The sequence below is a fragment of the Onychostoma macrolepis genome, chromosome 12 (genome assembly GCF_012432095.1).
Source record: "Onychostoma macrolepis isolate SWU-2019 chromosome 12, ASM1243209v1, whole genome shotgun sequence".
Taxonomy (NCBI): domain Eukaryota; kingdom Metazoa; phylum Chordata; class Actinopteri; order Cypriniformes; family Cyprinidae; genus Onychostoma; species Onychostoma macrolepis.
The window spans coordinates 1,506,100-1,531,702 of record NC_081166.1 but is presented as its reverse complement, the minus strand read 5'-3'; the positions used below and the strand labels follow the sequence as shown (position 1 = coordinate 1,531,702).

Below are 25,603 nucleotides of genomic sequence, written 5' to 3'. Positions count from 1 at the left end.
TTATCTGGTGTTTGATGGTCGTTCCTGACCGATGTCCTGGGCATCTCGATGCCAACCATTCAAGAACAGAAGCAGAAAGAAGCACTTACTCTGCACAGCCTCGATCGAGAGAAACACAGTACCTTGCATACCTGCGGGACCAAAATCTTGCCTGGTGAGGAAGATGGCATGGTCGTGATGCTCGGCGTGCTCGGGGTCCAGCCTCTGCTGGGTGTTTGCCCAGCGGCACACCTGCTCCAGACTCCGGGACGGATTCCCACGCTCAATCAGGCTGACGGACTGCAAACACAGAAAACAACAAACCAGAAAAAAACATTAGTCCAGAGTGAAGTAAAAAATAAAATAATATACAATAAAAAATAAAAGAACATTTTGTGGCCCAAAAATGGCAGAGAGGTAAAAATAAAAAAAAAAAAATTTTAAATTTAAAAAAATTAAAATAAAACAAAACGAAATAAAGTAAAACAAAATGAAATAAATAAAATAAAAAAAAATTAAAAAAAATAATAAAAAATAAAAAATAAAATAAAATAAAATAAAATAAAATAAAATAAAATAAAATAAAATAAAATAAAATAAAATAAAATAAAATAAAATAAAATAAAATAAAATAAATAAAATAAAATAAATGACAGTGACCTACAAATCAAGGAAATGGGTTCATGGTTCACTTCGCCCTCTTTCTCCACCATCAGTTTTAAACCATCAGTTCCTCAATATTTCTCTCTCTCTCTCTCTCCCCTTTCTTTTTTCTTTCCCCAACATCTCTTGCTTTTCAGTTTTTTTTTCTTTCTTATTTAATTTTAATACTACCTCTTGGATTTTTTTGATTGATTGATTATTTTATTTTTTGATTGATTGATTGATTATTATTATTATTAACATTATTTTATTTTATTTCTCTACTGAGGATGACAAGGTTATCAATAATGGTAACAAAAGAATGAATGAATGATTAACTCAATGAAAATTAATAATATTATTTATTTAGTTGCTTACAAAAAAAATCTCACATTAAAGGTCTACTTTTTTCTCTCTTTTTTCCCTATAGTTTCTACTCTGTCTTCTAAATGTTATTACCAATAATGCCTCACCTTCTATAATTTGTCACTCTCTAATCAAAATTTTCTGAAAATATTGTTGCTGTGGAAATACTCACACTACATTCTGTTTATTCATATATCTGTCTTTGGTTTTGGTACATTCCTTTTGTTGTTGTTGTTGTTTGTTCATTTTTCAGTACTTTGTCATGTCTACTGTCATTTTTCAATTAATAAAAATAAAATAAAATAAAATAAAATAAAATAATAAAATAAAATAAAATAAAATAAAATAAAACAAACAAACAAACAAACAAACAAACAAACAAACAAACAAACAAACAAACAAACAAATAAAATAAAATAAAATAAAAATAAAATAAAATAAATAAATAAATAAAATAAAATAAAATAAAAAATAAAATAAAATAAAATAAAATAAAATAAAATAAAATAAAATAGTAGGCCAAAAATGGCAGACAGGTAAAATAAATAAAAAAATAAATAAAACAATCCAGCTATTCATTATATAGTCTAAATAAAATAAAAGGTTGTATCCAAATCAAACAACATGGTATTTCTGCACACATCTATCAGTAACTCAGTAAAAGCTCATCAAATTAGACAAATGTCTAATGAATAAGGCTAAATAATGACACTGTTGTCTTCTGTAGAGCTGCTGTATAAAACAAACTCCATTCAGCTATAATTGATGAACTTTGCAAGACTGACACTGAATCCACATTCAATTTAATTGACACTTTTGTTTTAATAATAAGTAAATGTGACTTGGCTTTTCAACTAGTGTTATTTTAGTATTATTCGTATACTCATATATTTCTGTTCATATTTTGAATTGGATTTTTTTTTTTTTTAATGTTCTGTTTTTATTTGAATTTTAGTTTTAGTCATTTTGTTCTAGTTTATTTAATTTCAGCTTTTTAATTACTTTAACTTAACCTAAATAGCAATAGAGCAATAGATAAAAGTTTATTTTATTTTGTCCGAAGTAATGAAAATGTATTTTTTTAAGGTTTTAGTTTTAGTCAACGATAATAACCCTGACGTCAACATGGTCAGTTTGTTTGACACGCCGTCATCCTCACAAAACATAAGCAAACCCACATAGGATAAAAGAAACCAGACTACATTAAATACACAAAGTGTTTTGAATTATTATAAATCTGTATGCTGAACACTTTCAGTGATGTGTTGTGTCGCCACTCGATGTCCTGCAGCAAAACCAGCCGAGACTAAACATAAAAACAAACATGAGCCTGCAGTCCGGACTACACACGGTGATCATTACCATATGAGAAGCAGAGCGATGCATCAAAGCTTCACTATGATCTGCCTCAGAGACACTCTCCTCTGAAGTCTGTATGATCACAAAGATGTATGAAACAAATAAGAGATGATACGCAGTCATTATTGTAAAATAAACCCTGACGGGATGATTAGTGCCCTGATGCTCGAGCAGACCGACCGCCTGCACATTATCCGGCTTATTACACCACACATGAAATCCTGATCTGAGCATCAATTCTTTCTTTTTTTTGTGAAGCAGTGTTATTTTACTCTAATTTTTAGACTTCTATCGTGTTTATAAATTTAAATATTTTCAGTTTTCTTTTTAATTTTGTAATTTTTGCTATATTTTATATACCATTAACTTTAATATCAGTTTTAGTATTTTATTTAAATTTTTTCCCATCTAAAATTTCTATTATTTTATTGTTATTATATTTTTATTATTATTTATTATTTATTAATTCAGATTTTTTTTTAATATTTCTATTTAGCTTAATTTTATTTTCAGTTTAGTTTCAGTAATTTCAGTATTTTATTTATTCTTATTTCATTTAGTTGTCAGGCAACATGTCATTTTAAGTTTATTAGGTTTTTCATCATTTTATTTTATTATTTATATTATTTTATTTCAGATTCATTTTTAAGAATTTAACTATTTCTATTTAGTAGTGTTTTAATGTCAGTTTTAGTAATTTAAATATTTTTCTTATTTGATTGATACTTATTTCAGTTATGCTTCAAAGCAACATATTTAATTTGAAGGATATTAGGTTTTCAATGTAATATTTCTATAATTTTATTCTTGATTATTTTTATATATATATAATTTTTTTTTAACTTTTTTTTTTTTTTTTATGTTTCTATTTACCTTTAATTTAGGTTTTAGTCTTTCCAGTTTTCAATGGGTCACAATCAACTATTACGGATATAAAAAGCTGGAAAATGAATGAGAACAACTTCAAAATGTTATTGCTCAGAGGTTGCTCTTTCTTCGTTCATCAGAGACTATTTCTGAAGTCTCCTGAATCCATCTCAGACGTTTCTCTTGAGAAAAAGGTTCGATAATCTCAAGTGTCTCCTCTAGAGTTTCTCAATAGTGCCTCAATCTGTGCTCAGATTTGTCACAAAAATGTTTGTGATCAAAAGTCTGAGACCTCAAAAATATTTCTCAACCAATGATTTGAACTGCTCCACATTCATTTTAGAGCTCTATACTCTTATTGGACTGGACTAAGTTATTGTTGTATTTTTAGGAGAAGCCTCTGAAACACCTCATGAGCTCCAGCTATATGAGGCACGTCTGAGCTCCAGCGGTCCTCTGGGAGGACGGCAGGGATTTGAGGACACTTGGCTGCTTGTTTAGCATGAATACCCGCCGGTAAAAACCCAACTGAGACCGAGCCGAAGCTGAAATTCAATGACTGACTGGCTTTCTGTTCAGCTTCCAAAATATACCAACATCTCACCGTGACCCAACAGACTAAACACAGCAGAGCCCACAACACACACAACGATCATCAATCATCATCACACACACATTTCTCATCTCATCTCGTTCAAGATCACACTTAACAATGGTAGAATAAAAAATATAAATACTTAAACTATAATATATTAATTAGTGCTGTCAAACGATTAATCAGCATTAATCGCATCCAAAAAAAAAAAAAAAAAATTGTTTACATAATATATGTGTGTGTACTGTGTATATTTATTATGTATATATAAATACACACCATGCACGTATATATTTAAGAAAAATGTTACATTTATATATTAAATATATTTATATATGATATAATTTATATGAATATAAATATGTAAATACATGTAAATATTTTCAAAATATATGTGGTGTGTGTCTTTATATATATTCATAATAAATATACACAGTACACACACATATATTACGTAAACAAAAACTTTTATTTTCGCGATGAATTGTTTGACAGCACTAATATTAATATCATATAATAAATTATATAATATAGTAAAATATATACATAATATATTAATATTATTTCAGGATATAAGACATTTTAAGATGTTTTATATATATATATATATATATATAAAAGAAACCAGGATAAATAATTTACAATAACAATGTTATATTTCAAAATTATTAATATATACTTATATGAAATCATTATATAATAAATTATAACATAGTAAAATAAATATATAATAAATGTATATTATTTTAGAATATATTTCAAGACATTTTACCAATAAAAAAAAAAAAGAAAAAAAAAGGATAAATAATTTACAATTTTTCTATTTAATACTTTTTTTTTCATTATAATATCAGCACAACAATATGAGATAAATTATTTTGTAAAAATAATATGAATTAAAAAATTTTTTTTTAAATATTTTAATGACAGTAGCTCATGAACAAAACCAGATGATCATGTTATCCAGCATAATTGTGCATAATCTTTATTTCTTTTTTGTTTGCATCATAACGCATCAAAGGCTTAGTTAATTTCCCGGTTTAAACTGAACTTTTAACCTCAGATATTCATTATGCATCTAAAATGACATCTGCATCTGCATCTGCTCAATGACCAAACAGCTGAACAAGCAAAGCAGCTGAAAAAAACTAAAACTAATAGATTAATGAAGCCGACACTCATTTCTCTACTTTTCCTGCAACGCAATTGTGTTTTTCTAGTTATCAAACTCAATGCATATTCTTTGTCACTATTATTTTTGCAGCTTCCAGCCAACCCCAGAAGCGCTGAAGGTGAACAAGAAGGACGTGTGGTGACAAGAAATGTGTGCCCATGTTTATACACAAGAGCAAAATGCCATCTGCCTGAGTAATGCAATGAAAATTAAACATACATTTCATATGAAGGAGTTAGCACAAGAATACATAAAGTGTCATGCACAGAAAGACAATCTGCTGTAGTGAATTAATGCAGCGTCTCGTGTCTAATGAGGCCAAACGTGCGCGGGATTGGTGTGTTGCTGGATTCCCGCTGACACACACACACACACACTTCAAGTTTAAAAGCTTTGTTTAACTGACAGCACAACTCAGCGCTGTTTACATATAGATGTACAAAAACAAAGACATTGATTTCTGAACACTTTCTACTTTACTTCACTACATCTTGAAGGGAAAATTAACACTTTTAACTCCGTACACGCCACAGTCATTTTTGCTGCTTTTAAAAAGCGTAGCAAATAAGACAGCAGTAAATGTGAGCGGTGTAGGTGGTTCGCTGATACTTACGAACAATCCATCTTTTAAATCACTGTTTCCTTTCAATGTATCTGTTCACAAAGAGGCTGGAATGGTTTGTTTGCAAATCTATTGAACCCCTAAGGAAAAATTAGATTTTGATGCTTTTATGTTCACTTACAAAACTTTTTCATTCCCCTGATAAATATTGCATTAAAATGGTATTTTTTGCTTTGACTTAAAAAAAAACTTTTGCATTGCTTACAAAATATCTGCGTTAACCTGATCATTTCTGCAATAACATACAATACTTTCGTGTTCACCGAGAAACTTTGCATTCACTTGCAAAACATTATCAATGGCTTGATAAATTCCGCATTAGCATGAACATTTTTTTATTTGACTTTGTGTTCACTTACAAAACCTCCCCGATAAAATTTGAATTAACATTTAAATCTTTTGCATTCACTTACAAAACCTTTGCATTACTAACAAAATTTCTGCATTCCGACAATTGATTTTGCATTGACATTTTAATCTTTTGTGTTCACTTACAAAACGTTTTCATCTTTAATTATTAATCAAATCTTTATTTATTAATTATTAATGTTGTGAAAATCTGATAAAGCTCTAACATCTGAGACAGTTCAATGAAAAACAACTGCATTAACTGTACTTTACTTATAGAGCACAGAATGTTTGTCTCTCTTTATTAGTCTCACACAGGTGTGAACGCAGATTCTTTAGTTCTTCTCTGATATTGGAGAGTGTTTGCCAGCTGGTGGTTCATTAAACCTACACACCGCTACTGATCAAACATAACAGCAGTGACGTCTTCCAGATGGCTAGCTTTTAGCCAAATTATCCCTCTACTACTTCACAGCAAGCTTTAATAAAGTCTCTTCTTTCTGTCAGCGTGTCAAACGTACAATACCTGTGATCCATCAGCTCATAAACAAACCCACTGACAGACCAGCAGCTCCATTATTATTTTGAAATGAACTGCTATTATTTAAATAGATTTTTTACCCCACAAAATCTGTTAATATTCACTATACACTATCTAAACGGCATGAAGAGACTCTCAGGTCAGTGTTTTCTAGCAATACTGAAAATATATATTTAATCAAGCATTTCCACTCAACGCTCACCTGACGATATCCCACCAGGATCATTCGGACCAGCACAATGTTAATGTTGGTTCCCAGAGACTCATCGTGATAGATTTCATCAACCTGTGGACACAGAAAAAGAAGGATATGATGAATAAAAGACTCTACAGAAAATCTAAATCTAAAACTTTAGAGAAGTTACGCAGAACTCACTGAAAACCCTTAAAGACAAAGTCAAAGTAGCTGACTGAAGATTACGGATGAGATCCACAAACATGAAGACGTGCTGGTGTTTGATGCTTTTTTTTTAATTACAGTCATTTACAGTGAGAGCAGAGCAAACAAACGTCAAAACAATTGTCAGGAAAAAAGAGAAATAATAAAGTAAATAAAACACACAATAACAAAAATAAATAAATGAATAAAAATGATTTATTTACTCAGAGACGTCTTAATTTGGCTCATGAGTAATTATTGTAAACACTGTAATGCCAACATTACTGGAGCGCTGGTTCTGTGGTTTGGGGTTATAAAGAAGTCGTCCACATTTAAAGAGCAAACTAGACAAACACGGCTGTCAACAATCACCAAAGGAATGAAGGTCAACACTAAAGCAAACAACTCGCTAGTGTAAATGCTCCAGGAATGAATATGCACTAACAAACAGTACCACTATAGTAAAAACATGGTATTCTCTGAATTAACTTGGGATATCATGTAAATGCAATGACAAATGAATATGGCATCTTTCAGTACTATAGTACCACCAGCACAAATTATTATTATTTTTGAAGGAAATGTGAGCGATGCATGTCAATGCAAGATTCAAAGCGGTTGCGCACATGTTCTGGACGGTTGGCAGGTCATTTGTGCATGTCTGCAGCACAAAACGAACTTTAATGCTTCGTTTTAGAGGTTTCATCACAAGCAAAAACACAAAAGCAAAACGTTTGCGATGGAAACAACGGCAGCATGCTTGTTTAGTCTCTCAGGATGTAGGAAAGTGAATGAACGCTGTGTAATGACGTGCTATACGTGTGACGTGACAAACGGCCTGACAAACACAGCTGGAAACACACAGAGACTGTCGAGAGATTTCTGTTTCCGGTGGAACATTATTCTGAAGGAAGCTTGAAACACAAATACGCCAGACCACCCGACACAACCGAACGCCTCCAAGATGTATTTAACATGCTCTTACGTTCGGAAGCTACTCATGTAACACAAGTAATTGCTGCATTCGCCGTGTCGCCACAAGGGTGCGTTATGGCAAATTTCTTTCCTACAGTCGTTTTGCTTATTCAGCTCTAATGTCATGAGGTTTGTCAACGAATTTCCAATTAATTTTTTTTTAAATGCAATAATTCATGTGACACTGACGACTGGAGTAATGATGCTGATAATTCAGCTTTGATCACAGGAATCAATTACATTTTAACAGATATTCACATAGAAAACAGCGATTTTTAATTAAAATATTATTTCACAATATTACTGATTTTACTGTATTTTTAATTGAATAAATGCAGCCTTGGTGAGGAGAGGAGACTTTAAAATTATTAAAAATGTGTAATTAATCCAAACTTTTGACCTTTAGAGTATATTACTTCAAGTCTTGGTTGATTATTTACGTTTGAGTTTGTACACTTTTTCTGGCTTTAAAACGAGACCCAATATTATCAAAGTGCTGGTGTTATTTTATTTTTAATTAGTTTTTATTTTTATATTTTCTGTTTTCATTTTCATTTTAGACAAAATTTGTGTCTTTATAATTTTTTTTTGTTTGTTTTCTATTAATTAATTTATATTATTTAGTTTTAGTTACCTATAATAACCCTGACAAGGACACGTATGAAAAAGTCACAACAAAACTGAAACGAAGAATTCCTTTAAACTCAGTGACGTCTGAATCCATGTGATTCTGCAGGGGCCGGTTGCATAAACTGTTTAGACTAGTCTTAAAAACTTCTTAAATTCAGTTATGAAAAGGCAGATTGGTCTTATTTGTATTGGAGAAGTAAGACTGATTACCCCTTGGCAACTGCTAGTTGGTCAAACTAGTTCAGTTGCATTTCATGCAACGCTGTCTTAAAAAAAACAACGGTGCACTTCACCACAGTTTATTATGCAATGCCAAAAATGTCTGAACTACAAAAAATGCAGTTTAGGCTCAAAGTCTGACGCGTGGCACGCAGTTAATGAACCTCCGGTGTGGAATTTAAACAAAACTCTGCGCTGCATCAATCTGGACGTGTTCAATCGTTGCCGTACCGTCCGCAAGACATGTCAGCACAACCTCGGCTTTGAGCGCAGCGCACGCAGCCAGAGGGAAAACAGCCATGATGTTTTTTCCATACATCAGGAAAGACAGAACATTCAAACACTTGATCCTGCAGCCGAGGTCATGGAGTTTACAAATGCATTCTGGTAAAACGCACGGCCGTCTTTTCCTCTGGGCTCTGTTTTTGTGCCTCATGCTGGTTTGGCTCAGTGTGGCAGAAATTTAATCACGGGGGAACAGCCTGGGGAATATATGGCTAAGATAACGCTGGAGGAATCAGTTGAGGTTAAATCCTCTCGAGTTACCCGTCCTCTCAGTACAGTCACTTTTACAGCACGCCTGCAATAACACGACTCAAGTTTTGCAGTTTTACTGAAGAGAAAATCAATAGGAAGAGGGCAATAAATACAAGGCAGTATACACTAAAGTAGAGCACAATAATCCACAGCACTCCAGTCCATCAGTTAACATCTGGAGAAAACAAAAGCTGAAACAAATCCATCATTAAGACGTTTTTAACTAAAATACCATAGAGTCCATAATCCATAATAACGCTTCCTCCAGTGAAAAAGTGGTGTGGATTACTTGTGGATTATTGTGATGTTTTTATCAGGACTCTCATTCTGACGGCACCCATTCACTGCAGAGCATCCACTGCTGAGACATTCCTCCAAATCTGATAAACAAACAAACTCATCTACATCTCGGATGGCCAGAGGTGAGCACATTTTAATTTTGAGGTGAACTATTCCTTTAAGATACAACTCATGACCTTGGCATTGCTAGCTCTGTTTGTGTTACAGAAATGCACTTTAAAATGCAGAGCGAGTTCTGTTTTTATGTAAAATTACAAAGACGCACTGCAGTAAACACAATCAATTTTGATTTCTTTTAAGTGTAATATAGAAGGAGATTGTTCTGTTTAACAAGTTAGGATATTAAAAAGCCAGTTCCTATACATCTGTCAGCGATGCAACAAACTTTAAATCTCACAACTAGCTAAAAAAACCTCTCCCTGCATCTGGAAAACGCACACAGACTGTAATTACACCCAGGTTTGGGTCATGATGCAATCAGCATCTCACCCTGCTGACACTCGGCTGGAATGATGCGAGCGGATATTCTGATCCAGACGTGCACGGACGACTCTTTCAAGTGTCCTGCAGATTGATGTCAGCGCCAAAGGAGATGAAAGCGTGCACTTTTCTTATTTGTAAACGTGTTTGCCAATTTATGAGGTGCAACCCAATCCGACGACCTTCACGAGAGTCTCGTTTGTGTTTATTCACGGCAGAACGCCCAAGTGAGCTCACCTGCAGCTCTGGAGAGCCGTCTCAGTCTCTACAGGACACACATACACATGTCAGGCCATCAGTCACGGGCAAACATGAACGTCTGACAGCCACCTGCATAAAAACACACAATTTCTCTGCTCTGACAGGAGGTGAACGGAGCCTACAGACAGAAATATGACTGCTAACGCGACAAACCTGCATGGACTGTACTGACCTGCAACCGGTTCTGCAAAAAAAACTTTCAAATCTAGTTTAATGAGCATGTGGCAGCTTATTAAATGTTTTGAGTGAGGTTAATCTCCTGATATAAGAACGCTGAACACATGTTGATTTGCTCATACAATGATGAAAAACGCAGCTGTTCTCTGAAGGTGTTGAGCATCTCTCGCTGGAGTACAGCATCACACACAAAACTGGGCCGCTTATCAACACATGCAACAACGCAAGCATTGTCCACAGACTCTGCGCTGTCCAGAAATCAGTCTCCAGGTGGTACGACACCCACAATGCCGAGCAGAGGAGCTTAACGCAAAGTGCAGAGTGATAGGAACCAATAGATATATATATATATATATATATAGTTTTTATTCATTCGTTTTAATTCAATCATTTGAATTCGTTTTTATTTATATTCATTTTTAGCTTTTAGTATTTGGTAATACTTTATTTTAAGATGTCCTTGTTACACGTCACATGCACTTACTATTATAATAACAATTAATTATGCATAATTACATGCAAGTAACCTTAAGGCAAACCCTAATCCTAACCCTAACCGTAGTTAATTAATAAAACTAAGCACTTAAATGTATAATTACACTGTAACAAGGACTCCTTAAAATAAAGTGTAACCTAGTATTTTTTTTTAGTTCTATAGCATTCATTAATCTTATTTTAATGTTAATTTTTACATTTACTTATGCATTTTTCTTTTTTTAAATCAAAGGTTATATCTGTTATTATTAGTTAATGCATTGTGAACTAACATGAACAAACAATAAAGAATTGCATTTTTAGATACTAACAGATACAAATATTTATAAATGCTGTAAAAGCACACATTTACCACTGTTAGTTCATTAATGCATTAACAAATGAGAGGTTATTATATGTGTTACCACATGAAAAGTTCTAAAACTTCATTAAATAGCTAAATCCTGCTCTCAACAAGCAAACACTGGCTGATCAGCCAAAGATAAAAATTATGAAGTCGAAAGAAAGCATTTTCTTGGATTTCTTTATACGTTGCCTCTCGCTCCACAAAGCTCAGCGCAAACGCAAACACTCAAGAGACTCTATGAATGTGTGTTTAGCCATAATTTGAGGTCAAAACTGTCACTAGATGTGAGCAGAATCTTAAAAAGCCTCCCTTTGACTCCGAAATGAAGAAAACCTGTGTGTGTGTGTGTGTGTGTGTGTGTGTGTGTGTGTGTGTGTGTGTGTGTGTATGTATATATATATATATATATATATATATAAACAAAGAATATATAGATTAATACATTTATTTAATAATCTTAATAAATATTAATATTATTAATAATTATTATTCTTTATATAGATTTTAATAGATATATAATAATAATAATAATAATAATAATAATTATAGATATATATTTTATGTATTAAATATATTTACTATATATATTGTTTATATATCAGCTATTATATAGAATACACATAAAATTATATATAATATATAAATAATATATGGAATGTCTTATTTATAAATATATTATAAATATTTTATTATTTAGTATTTATTATTTTATGTATGTATCAATTGTATTTGATGTATATATATATATATATATATAGAGAGAGAGAGAGAGAGACAGAGACACTAAAATATATTATATATAATACATTTATAACTGTATAAAAACATATATATAATATATGAAGAATATATGAAATATCTACAATTCAAATATATTACATTTATTTAATATTTATACTTATATTTAATATGTATTCTTATACATATATAAGTGTGTGTGTTTATATATATGTATGTATGTATGTATGTATATATATAATGCACTTCTAAATTAAAAAAAGTAAACAAAAATATAAAAACAAAAGAATTCTGTGTTATGTCCTTTCTGATGGCTAAACGTACGTGTGTGTGTGTGTGTGTGTGTGTGTGAGTGTACCTGTTTTTCTATTCAGGTGGGGACTTAAACATGAATACACACAGACTCGTGGGGACTCGTGTCACGGTGGGGACCTAAATTGAGGTAAACAAGTTAATAAATCACACAGAATGACGTTTTTTGAAAATCTAAAAATGGCTGTAGCCTCCTGTAAGGGGTAGGTTTAGGTGTAGGGTTGGTGTAGGACGATAGAATAAACGGTCTGTACAGTAGAAGAAGCATTACGCCTATGGAGAGTCCCCACAAGGATAGCTAACCAGACATGTGTGTGTGTGTGTGTGTGTTTTCAGGCCGTCTGTGTTGGACCCATGACCCCTGGTCTCCCTCAGGTCAGTCAGCGGTCTAGCGTGTGGATCAGCCCACCGCCGCGGTCCTAACGGTGACAGTTACAGAGTGAAACCGGCTCCCTGTGAAAATCTGACTGAGGGATTTGGCGAGCGTAAGCAGATTATGGTGGCAGGACCTGGTGGGACGCGTTTTCAACAGGTCTTTTCTCTGGTTCTCTCTCTAGTAATCCTCCCGCAGACGCAGCGCTTGAGAGGTGTGCTGCGGGTCAAGAGCAGTGAACCGTGGGCACAGAGTCACCACAGGGTTGCTTTCAAGCTGGTCTGTGGGATGGTGTGTGCAAATTTGCTTCGAGAACCAAACTAATCGAGCAGAAGAGGGCAATTACAGTGCATTTTTCTACTCGGCCATCATTGAGACTGTCCTGTGTTCATCCATAACTGTTTGATTTGGTTCAGCTACCAAATCAGACATCAAGAGACTACAGCGGACGGTCAGGACTGCTGAGAGGATTATCGGTGCCCCTCTACCCAGCCTCCAAGATCTTTACATCTCCAGAGTGAGGAAAAGGGCTAAGAAAATCACACACCCAGCTCATTCTCTCTTTGAACTGGTGCCCTCTGGCCGGCGCTACAGAGCACTGAGCACCAAAATAGCCAGACACAAGAACAGCTTTTTCCCTCAGGCCATATCCCACCTGAACAACACACACATAACACACTTCAGTACTGTACACCTGCAAATAACTCATCAAACCTTCATCTGTAAATAGCACATATGCACATCACAATTCTGTCCATGGACATTTTCTTTTTCTCTATATTTTTATTGCTATTTATAATTTATTGTCTATTCTCTTTATTATTAGTGTTTTTATTGCCTTAATTATATGTATGTCTGTACTGGAAGCTCCTAACACCAAGATGAAGTCCTCGTGCGTGTAAACACACTTGGCAATAAAGCTCTTTCTGAAATCAGTCACTTACGATGTTCATCAGTGTCAAGACGTAGTTCTGCACATGCTCTTTTCCATGGAAGCGCACGACCGAATCGTCCACGGCGAGCAGCACCTCGATGTTGTAGTCGTCTTTCTTGGCGTGTCTGCGTTTGCGCTCCGTCTCTGTCAGCTTCTCCTCCAGCGCGTTGAGAGCGTTGGGCAGCTCGGCGATACCAAAGTCTGTGACTGAAAACACCAGAGATTTACTGCAATGCAAACAATGGGTTTCTGCTTTAGTATCATAAAAACCTGCTGTCTGCAACAAATGAGACAAATTCACAGCCGCATCTTCCCCAAAATATGAGTCCTGACTACAGAAAAGTTAGTCAACATAAACAGCTTGAGCTGCAAAAAGAAATCCGTCTGCTCTTAAGTGTTATGAAACAATAATCATTCATTATAAAACATGGATTTCTGCTTTATTTCAGGAGCGTTTGCCATCTGGCGTCTCCATAGAAGCGTCCCAGATCACAAGGCACATTATTCATAATGAATGTAGACGTGAAACATTAAATGTTGTTTCAAAGTCTAAAACAGCATGAATTTTGCATTTCAGAACAAGGGAAGCGCACACAAGCAGAAGAAACCGCTTGTCAGTTTTAAGTTTGATGTTTAAAGACTCAATATTTACTATCATTAATTTTCTTTGGCTCTAAAAATATTAAAAATTGATTTGATTATTTTACCCAATATTTTAGTGCAATATTTAGTTTAAGAGAGATACTATAATTTGTATTAATATTTGGAATTTGATTTTATTTTTATGTTTTTCATTTTAGTTAAAGTTTAAGTTATTTAATTGTGTTTTTGCCATTTTTATTATTATTATTTTGTTTAATATGTCAATATAGTTTTTTTTCATTCATTTTTATTTCAGTTTTAGTTTTAGTTATTTTAGTCCATAAAGTTAAACTTTAGTCCATCAAGTGAAATCTTATTTTATTTCCACTGAGATAATTTTATTAATATATTTGTGTTAGTTTTTATTTTTATATTTTATATTTTCATTTCAATTTTAGTTTAAGTTTTAGTTATTAAGTACATCAAGTTAAACTCTTTTTATTTTAGTATACTATTTGTATTATTATTATAGTTTTAATTTAGTTTTCATTTTTATATTTTCCATTTTCATTTAATTTTAGTTTAGTTTTAGTTTAATTTTGTTGTCTTTGTCATTTTTATTTTTTGAAAATATATATGTCTATATAAACTTTAATATTTTTATTTCAGTTTTAGTTATTTTAGTACATCAAGTTAATCTAAATTTAAAAAATATATGTTTTATTTTATTTCATTTAAAGAAATCTCTTTTTTCAATGGTTTTAGTTCTAGTTAACTACAGTATAATTCCCCTGGTGTGCACTGTGTTTATTTATGCTTTTAAACCAGCAGCTTACTAGGTTTATTTAACATTTATTGATATTTTGCATGAAGAATTCAGTATGCAGAACCAAAACTAGAATGACAGAAAGAAAAAATGATCAAATCAAACCTCTAAATGCATAACTGAAGGTCGTGTACAAACTCTACTGCAGCAAAAGAAAGGTACAGCCGAGGTGAATATCATAGTGAAGAAACGTCGAGACTTCTGGCACATCTCTCCATAAAACTCAAGACACATGGTATTTACATTGACGTTCTCCCATAATTTCACAGACGTCAGAGCTAAACGAGCTGCAGGCCAGTCTAGACTTCAACTACTGAGCATCATTATTCTCTCTCTGGATTCCTGTGATACAGGTGTGGAGCATTAAAGCGCCGTACAGCTGCAAAACTACAGGATATTTCAAGGGTTTTGCCATATGTTATGATTATTAGTGTTCTTTCAGGCTGCATTATGGCATCACCGAACTCTACTTTAAATTGCATCTAACAAACCCTTAATCATAAGTTCTTCCTCGTCTTGTTCCGCTCTGTATTTCTCCATGTTTCTTCATCCCTCTCGTGTGAATCTGTTATAAAGCACTCGTGTCCACTGATACCTACATGGAAACATCTATCTCAGGCTAAACAACACAAGCTGACACCTTTCTACCACTTCTGCTATTTCATATCACTTGCATCATTGTCCAAATGAAGGTCCATGGGACAGTGAGACATGGATTCTCAGTAAATAATTAATGCAGGAAACGAAGGGCAGACAAAGTGACGGTTTAGTGTCATTTAGAAATAGTGGAAGTGCTGAAGCAACAATCTGGAAAGTTTTCAACAAACCACTAAGTTTTTAAGGAGGTAGTATTTATGGTATTCTTTGCATTATAACACAGCACATGAATACGGTGATCATTCAATATTAAAAGCTTTTTTTTTTTTTTTTTTTTGAAAGAAGTCTCGTTGATTAAAAATACAGTAAAAACAGTAAAATTGTGAAATATTATTCCAATTCAAAATAGCTGTTTTCTATGTGAATATCTGTTCAAATTTCATGGATTTCTGTGATCAAAGCAGTCTTCACTTCAGTGTTACACAAACCACGCTGGGGCTGCTACGACGTAGGGTGTTCCGAGCGGTTGCTAGGGTGTTTAGCATGGTTGCTAGGGTGTTCTGGGTGGTTGCTAGAGTGTTCTGAGTGGTTGCTAGGGTTTTTATGATGGATGCTAAGGTGTTCTGGGTGGTTGCTAGGGTGTTTAGGATGGTTTCTAGGGTGTTCTGGGTGGTTGCTAGGGTGTACTGAGTGGTTGCTAGGGTTTTTAGGATGGATGCTAGGGTGTTCTGGGTGGTTGCTAGGGTGTTTAGGATGGTTTCTAGGGTGTTCTGGGTGGTTGCTAGGGTGTTCTGAGTGGTTGCTAGGGTTTTTAGGATGGTTGCTAGGGTGTTCTGAGTGGTTGTATCATAGGTCTACGTCTTTAATAAAAATCAAAACTTGATCCTTCAGAAATCATTCTATGTTGATTTGCTGCTCAAGAAACATTTCTGATTATTATCAATGTTGAAAACAGCTGTGCTGCACAATATTTTTGTGGAAACTGTGATACATTTTATTTTTCAGGATTCACAGATTCACAGAAAGTTCACAAGAACAGCATTTATTTGAAATAGAAATCTTTTGTAACATTATAAATGTCTTTACTGTCGCTTTTGATCAATTTAATGCATCCTCGATTAATAAAAGTATAAATCTCTTTGAAAAAAAAAAAAAATTGTTTACAGACCCCAGACTTTTAAAAGGTTGTGTATATAGTATATCAAAATACTATGGTATTTGCATCACTGTACCATGGTCTCAAACAAAGATAATAAACATAACCAGGCATGCCGTTCGTGATCTGTCAGGCCAGTGAAAGATCTTTTGATTTTCTCGATTGGTTTCACAGAGTTTTTGGACCGGACGTAACCTGCGAAAGCAGATGCTCTGGTCGGTTCGGCCGCTGACGCTCTGCAGAAGCAGAACAGAATATACGGCACCATCGAGGCACTTTTATAGTAAAAGATCTTTGACTTCCTCCAGTGATTCCATGACAGCTTCCAAAGTTTCTGCTTCAGCAGCTTTTTGAGTTCAGCATGTGGTACGAGCACTTCAATAATGTGCATTTAAATTCACAGAGAGGCTCTCAGACCCTTCACTTTATTCACAGAGCAATAAATCTCAATCTTCTGCGCACAAGCTTGCTTGATTTCAGTTTCGTGTGTCAATAAAGATGTCAGAATGTGACACAGACTGAGTCTAAGCTAAGATGTATATCGTACACAGTGACAAAAAAACGTTTATTGATGTACAGGTCAGAATAAACAGTCACATCTTTCATGCAGTAACTCTCAGATAAGTCTAAATCATATTTAATCGTTAAACAGAACGATATGGAAAATTTAATTGAAAAGTATTTTATAAGTATTTTAAGTACTTTATATATCTTATTTTATATTTTAAAATTATTATAATATTATACAATTTTATAATATTTAAGTATATTTTACAAAGTAAAATATTTAGTATTATAATTTTACAATTGTACTGTAAAATAAAATAATTATTGTTCATTATTGTTCTTAAAGGCTACATTTTATTCCAATTTAGAAATAATAGTAAAATTAATAGCAAAATTACAAGTAATAAAATTAATAAAAAGTAATATAATTTTTAGATTTTTACTATAATACTTAATAATTTCGTATTCTAATTTAGTAACAATAATAGTAAAAGTAATAGTAAATGTTTTATATTAAATTACTAATATATAATTAATAATTTAGTATTGTTCTTAAATACTTTTTATTTAGTTATACATTTCTTATACTGATTTTTATTTATTATTTATATTGAATTTTATTTTTATTTATTTGTTATTTATCTCATTATATTATATTATTTATTTTTATTTCTTTATTTATTATTACTATTACTTTTATTATTAAGTCACATTGCTGTATTATAATCCAAATTGTGCAGTCCTAAAAACATAGAAAACCTGGAGCTTTTTAAAATCAGAATCACAATTTTAAAACTTAATTTTAAAAAATGTAAAAAAAAGAAAGAAAAGAAACGGCAATTTGATTTTTCATAACCTCTGCTTTACCTTCATTGTGGAGGTCATCTCGCCTCTGATCCTTGTCCCTTTTGATGGCCGACCTTCGGTAGACCACGTGGACGCGACCTTTGACCTCCACCTCCTGCTGGCCTTTCTCCAGCGGCTCGATGAAGAACTCTTCATCATCAGTGCGAATCAAGCCTGCCTGAAACCACACAGAGACACGGTCGATCAGAGACAAAGCATGTTAAATGAACATTAGCGTTGACATCGTTTAATCACCAAGAGCCATTAAGATGCAATGCCAGAAAGCAGGACGGTCTTAACTCAATTTATGAACGAGAGCAGGACAAAAACGATTACCCTCCCATCCGTCACTCACTGAAGCTGTTCAGGGAGGAAACGGAGGACAGGGAATGATGGGAAGGAAAAGCACTGGTGGTTGCAGAAGCGTCTGCTCAAACCATTGACTGATATTTGATTCGAACAGAGCTGTTAGACTGATCTTCAACTGCACCACAAAACCCAGTAACAACAGACACCGTTAAAGACTCCTTCACTTCAGTGAAACAACATCCAAACGGCTGTCACTTTAATAAAAGTCCCGTCACGTCGACTAAGCCAATATGACACTCCCGTTTTAGAGTTTCTGACGAGAACATAAGTGCTGCTTGCCTGAGAAAACCTCGAAGGGGCTGCTACGACGTAGCGTTCCGAGCGGTTGCTAGGGTGCTTAGGATGATTGCTAGGGTGTTCCGAGCGGTTGCTAGGGTGCTTAGGATGATTGCTAGGGTGTTCCGAGCGGTTGCTAGGGTGTTTAGGATGATTGCTAGGGTGGTTGTATCATAGGTCTGCATCTTTAATCAAAATTAAAACTAAAATCGTGATATGGAAAAATAAAAATGAAGAAATTTAAGACAGCCATAAACATTTGTATTGTAATTGTAGTGTATTAATATTGTACTGTAAAAAGTATTACTATTATGACATATAACATTATTTTTATTATTATTTATTATTTTTATGATTATTTATTTTATTTTATTATTTTTATTATTTATTATTAAATTTGAAACAGTGAAATATTAATAGTAATATTCATATTTTTATTTTGTTTAAATTTATTATTTAGTAATATCAGATGTTTATTAAAATAACAAAATACTACTACTACTACAACAATAATAATAATAATAATAATAATAATTATTATTATTATTATTATTTATTTTATTAAACAAGCAAAGCAAAACCTGGACATTTCATAAAAACAAAAACAAAAACAACAACACATTATTATTATTATTATTATTATTATTATTAAACAAGCTAAGCAAAACCTGGACATTTCATTAAAAAAAAAAACACACACACAATCTTGATCAGAAAATTCACAATAAGATTTTCCACCTCTCCACAACACACATAAATTGAGATATTGTGGTCAGGAATGAGTTAAGATGCAAAGCTTAATGTTTTGGGTTAGGGCTTTCTAAAAAAAATCTAACCAAGCCAAAGCCAATAAACAGTTACACCAGTAACAAAAACACGACTTCAGGTCAAGACTCAACTGAATACTTGTGCGAGTACAGTGCCTTCCCTTTTTGTTTAAAATACCATCAAACTGTCATTTCATGCTGAACGTAGCCAAAAAAGGCCAAGAAACAGCAACAAGAAAAGCATCCACAAGCTTTTTTGGCAGGAATACTATAAATGCACTTTCAGCAATCCAGACCATAATGGACTGCGTTTAGCCTGCACTTGACCAACAGGACAAACGCCTCCTACCTGTGATTTCAAACCTTATATATTTGTATATAAGCTTAACGTCAGCAGAAAAGGAAAGGTGCTTGATGATAGGTGTTAGAACGGGATGGAAATTGTTCAGAGGCCAGAAAATGCCAAGAGCCGAGGCTAAAGCTCTTCTTCTGTGGCTCACGCTGCGCTCATGGAGTGGAAACTGAACTCAGAGTGTTTGGACAGACGTTTGCTCAGTGGATGGAGCCCAACATCTGCACCGAACCGCAAACTCATGGAACTAGAGCTCTTACCTGAACAAAGGCAGAAGGAAGCACTTTCATCTGGAACACAAAGACCGTATGTGGGCCATAATGTAGGCCAGGAAACACAAAGCCCAAATGGTCATTATTTTTAATTATTGTAATCTTTTCTGCTGTTACGGCTCTTTCTCCAGCGGGCTCAAGCCAAGTTCTGCAGGATTTGATATCAGCAAAGCATTCGGGTTTGGTTAAAGGATGTGGGATTTAGTCAAATGTCAGCTTACACACAAGATTCTCACAAAAGAGTGAAAGGTGAAGGACTCTTTTATCACCCAAAACACCTTGGCAAGCATCCTGAAAACCACACTAGCGAGTTTTGCATGAACAAACATCACTTAAATTTATTTCAGAACATGAAAATGTCTAGTTAAAGCATGCACAAACCCACAAGTTCAAGTTCAGATTGTGAGGTCCATCACTTTCCATCTCCTGTGAACCTATGTGACCTATGAGTCCTTCTTGACAATACGACTGAAAAAGCAAACTTGACGCCTCTTTAAGCACGAATATACACTAAATTCCACATATCAGCTCCAGTGTCTTTGAAGGTGGATATTTATAATATAGCGAGACGCTCTGTCCAGCGCCATACGGCCGCGAGCATTTCACACACGCAAGCTAGAAGAATCACACGACACGCTCTGAAGAAACAGGTTTAACTCTGACAGTCAGTCTTCAAGCATATGAACATGCATTTAGGAGTTATATAGTAAATTTAGCAAATTTAAACAGAGCAGGCTTAATTTAGTCAGGCTTTTATGCAGCATTGTGCCTTTACACTGAATTGTGAGCAGGCACAGAGCAGCCTTAACTTGGTTGTGTAAAGACATCTTAGGTTTACATTTCTAGAAAGAAATATCTGTTTGCAAACAGCAGGTTTGTGTAAATTTAGGAATGAAATGCTATTAAGAGCTTTTTCTCCATAACACTCAGTGTCTAAAAGTGTAAAAACAGCTGAAGATGGTGAAATTTGAGCAAAAATGAAACAATTAATCACAATTCAGTATGCAAATGGATGTAAGAAAACCCACTGGAATTGAGTATTCAAATATTTCATCATCACTGTCGCATTCTGTCACTGTAAATCAAAGGGAGATTTTTAAAGTTTCATAAAAAGTATAATGTGTAATAGATGCACGTCCAAGACTGAAATGATCTGCAATATAAAGTTTAAAAGGAGCGTGCAAGTAAAGCTGAATTAATTGCAGAAACGTAATAATTAGAGTTTAAAACAAACCACGGGAGTATCTTGCAAGCATGATGAAAACAGCAATGCAAATACTGTGAAATTAATGCACAAGACTTGTTATTTAAAGACCTGGGGGATTGAGACTGTAAAATCAAACAACTGAATCTGTTTCTCAAAGATGTGACTTACTGAAGAAGAAGAATACTGTAAAACAGAGCTGGTTTTTCCAAAAACTGCTCGACAAACAAAAGACAAAGAAAAGGCCAGCGTCCAGTGGTGAGAAAAACCTCAAATCCTTCTTTATTGTCACACCACAGCAAAACATGCAATTTGAGGGAGATTGTTTGTCAACCTATAATTTGTAGTCAGAAGCTCGGCCTTCTGTTTGAAGCAAACAATTCTGAGAGCCAAGCATTTGGACAATAACATGTTTCTACATATAATTTTTTTGAAAGATATTAATACTTTTATTCAGCAAGGGTGCATTAAATTGATCAAAGTAACAGTTTATAAGACATTTACTGTATAATGTTACAATAGATTTATATTTCAAATAAATGCTTATCTTTTAGCTTAACTTTCTATTCCTCAAATAATTCTTAAGAATAAAATGTATCAGTTTCCAGATTCGCCAGAACTGTTTTCAACATCGATAATAATCAGTTTCTTGAGCATCAATCAGCATATTAGAATGATTTCAGAAGAATCATGTGACTCTGAAGACTGGAGTAACGATGCTGAAAATTCAGCTTTGATCACAGAAATAAATTACATTTGACAATATATTCACATAGAGAACAGCTGTTTTAAAGTGCAATAATATTTCACAATTTTTACTGTATTTTTAATCAAATAAATGCAGCCTTGTTGAGCAAAAGAGACAATATTTTTATTTGCATGGACGTGACACCCGAACAATGTATGAAAATCTGCATATAAGGACAAATGTTAAGGTTTATTTAAAAACTAATAGTAATCAATCAGTATTAATTAGCTATAATATCATATGTGACCCTGGAGCACAAAAGCAGTCATAAGTGGGACGGGTATATTTGTAGCAATAGCCAACAATACATGGGTCAAAATTATCGATTTTTCTTTTATGCCAAAAATCATTAGGATATTATAGGATACTATATAAAGATCATGTTCCATGAAGATATTTTGTAAATTTCCTACCACGAATATATCAAAATTTAATTTCTGATTAGTAATATGCATTGCTAAAAACATAATTTGGACAACTTTAAAGGCGATTTTCTCAATATTTAGATTTTTTTGCACCCTCAGATTCCAGATTTTCAAATAGTTGTATCTCAGCCAAATATGTGACCCTGGACCACAAAACCAGTCTTAAGTCGCTGGGGTATATTTGTAGCAATAGCCAACAATACATTGTATGGGTCAAAATTATAAATTTTTCTTTCATGCCAAAAATCATTAGGATATTAAGTAAAGATCATGTTCCATGAAGGCATTTTGTAAATTTCTTACCGTAAATGTATCAAAACTTAATTTTTGATTAGTAATATGCATTGCTAAGAACTTCATTTGGACAACTTTAAAGGCCATTTTCTCAATATTTAGATTTTTTTGCACCCTCAGATTCCAGATTTTCAAATAGTTGTATCTCAGACAAATATTGTCCGATCCTAACAAACCATACATCAATGGAAAGCCTATTTAGTCATGATGTATACACCTCAATTGACCCTTATGACTATTTTTTTATGGTCCTTGGTCACATATTTGCAAGCTGTAACCAAACTTTCAGAACATTGTGTTCAATCCTCTAAATCCAGCATGAACCTGTAGTCAGTGTGAATTGACAGGAGCGCGTCGCTTGCGTGAGACTTTCTAATGGAATATTGTGATCCGGCATACAGAGCAGCATCAGCTGTCACTGCCGGCGGAGAACATGTCGTACATCACGCGGAGAGATTCACACTAATTAACGCAGATCGCAGCAAGCACTGACAGACACGGACATAATGCTCTCACACCACGACTTCATCTTTCGTAATCCCATCCGTCAACACACCAGGAGTAACTACCCATCACCACAGCGCTCTCTACACTCCTCAAAATAAACAGGCTTCATATCTGGTGTAATATCAGCCTTCACACAGGGCTCTGGTTTACAGGAATAGCTTCTGTCATCATTTACTCACTCTCATGCCGTTCCAAACCTTACGATGACTTATGACATCAAGGTGAATAAACAATGACAGAATTTTTATTTTTGATTTAACTATATTTGTAATTACTCCATTGGAGTCTGGAATTTAAAAAAATCTTGTGCATCAGTTTTTTCTGGCAGGTCACGTGACTGTCTTAAAAATAGCCGTTTCTTGATACGGTTAATACTCCTGTTTCCAGTGCACACACAGTGCATTCATTCACGAAATTAGACCTTGTGCCATCGCTGCTACATCCACAGTACACACTCGTAAATGTATGAACTTAACACTTTTAGTGGGATTTTTTCGCCATTTTTTACGCTAGCGAAAATCATGCTTAGAAAAGTTAGAATAACCTGCTTTTTCCAGTTTACACTCTTTCAGAAAGCAAGTATTAGTTACCAACTTGACCAACGGATAACTTATACCACTCCAGAGTTTCTAATCATCATTAATCAAGAAAATGTCGTCTGTATGTGGTTTTGTCATATTTCTTCAGGTTCTCGCGTGTAAACAAAAACAGTGCGAACTGTGATGTTTGGTTCACAAACAAATGATTCTTATGAGCCGATTCAAAAGAATTCACGACGCAGGATCGAGTTCGCTCGTGAGTTAGTGGAGTAAATCGTTATGAGCAGTTCATAACTAAACCGCAAGTCAATTTTCAGTTATTTCCGATTCGAAATGAACCAGAAACTGTTATTATGATGCTTAGGTTCACGAGTCATTTTCCTTCTTTATTACTAAATCACTAACAATTTGACAACAATAGCCAGGTGGTATATAAAGACAGTTTTAAGAAAGAAGTGTAAATGAAAATGTACAAAATGAATTAAAACAACAAATAAAGAATAAAATTACCAAAAAATAAAAAATAAAAATCAGATTAGGAATAGTTTTTAGGCATTGCTGAACCTCTCATTTCAAAGTTTAAAATAGTGGTTTGTCCCAAGACACAAGTCTGTTTACTGCACAGACTATGTTTCGCGAACGAATCATTCTTTTGAATCTTTTTTTAAAGAGTCAGTCAAAAGAGTTCACAAGAAGCGTTGAATTTACTCGTGAGTTAGCTGGATGAATCATATCTAAAGTGTTTGATCAGATTCACTAAATTAATCGTTCTGAGCACTAAACTATTCTTTGGTTATGTACGATTCGAAATGAACCGGAAACCATTACTGCAATGCTTATGATTGCGAGACACAAGTATATTTTATATATATATATATATATATATATATATATATATATATATTAGTGCTGTCAAATGATTAATCACGATTAATCGCATCCAAAATAAAAATTGTGTTTACATAATATATGTGTGTGTACTGTATATATTTATGTATAAATATAATATAAATACACACACATGCATGTATATACTTAAGAAAAATGTTACGCTTAGCCTATATATTAAATATATTTTATATATGATGTAATTTATATGAATATAAATATATACATGTAAATATTTTCAAAATATATGCTGTATGTGTGTGTATTTATATATACATAATAAATATACACAGTACACACATATATTATGTTAACAAAAACTTTTTGAATGTGATTAATTGTGATTAATCATTTGACAGCACTAATATATATATATATATATATATATATATATATATATACACATTTTAATTTTATTTCATTGTTTCTCTTTTGTTATATTTTATATATATTTTTAATTATTCTACATTTTTATTTTCATTTTTTCTCTTTTGTCTGGAGCCCTGTATGGTTTACTTTATGGTTTATCAGCTTTAAATAAATAACTTTTCATCAGAAATGCAAGATAATGAAGGCCGGCTCCTTCTTGTCAGCGCTGAATCATAAAAAACAAGACATCGCGCCTCTGTGAGGACCGTGTAAACATAAGTGCAAGTTAGTGACGGCACGTCCAGATTTCCCAGAATTCAGGGAGGTCTGACTGAATCTAGCGACCGCAAAGATCTTGGACGCAGAGATAGAACAGATACGCTTTCACAGCATTCCATATCACCATGCATATCCTAAACTGGATTTGCTG

General features: G+C 33.5%; 1 protein-coding gene across 2 annotated transcripts in view; it reads right to left on the bottom strand.

Annotated features, from left to right (window-relative positions):
* The window catches only part of LOC131550871 (A disintegrin and metalloproteinase with thrombospondin motifs 14), a 62,189-nt gene that overhangs the window by 28,151 nt on the left and 8,435 nt on the right, over positions 1-25,603 (bottom strand). Inside the window, exons 3-6 of one of the 2 annotated variants that reach the window (XM_058793346.1) lie at positions 18,185-18,341; positions 13,660-13,856; positions 6,696-6,779; positions 123-279 (exon numbers count right to left, since the gene is read on the bottom strand). In XM_058793346.1, coding sequence (XP_058649329.1) covers positions 123-279; positions 6,696-6,779; positions 13,660-13,856; positions 18,185-18,341 — 595 coding nt within the window. The remainder of the gene's footprint in view (positions 1-122; positions 280-6,695; positions 6,780-13,659; positions 13,857-18,184; positions 18,342-25,603) is intronic. The other variant, XM_058793347.1, reaches the window with a different exon arrangement.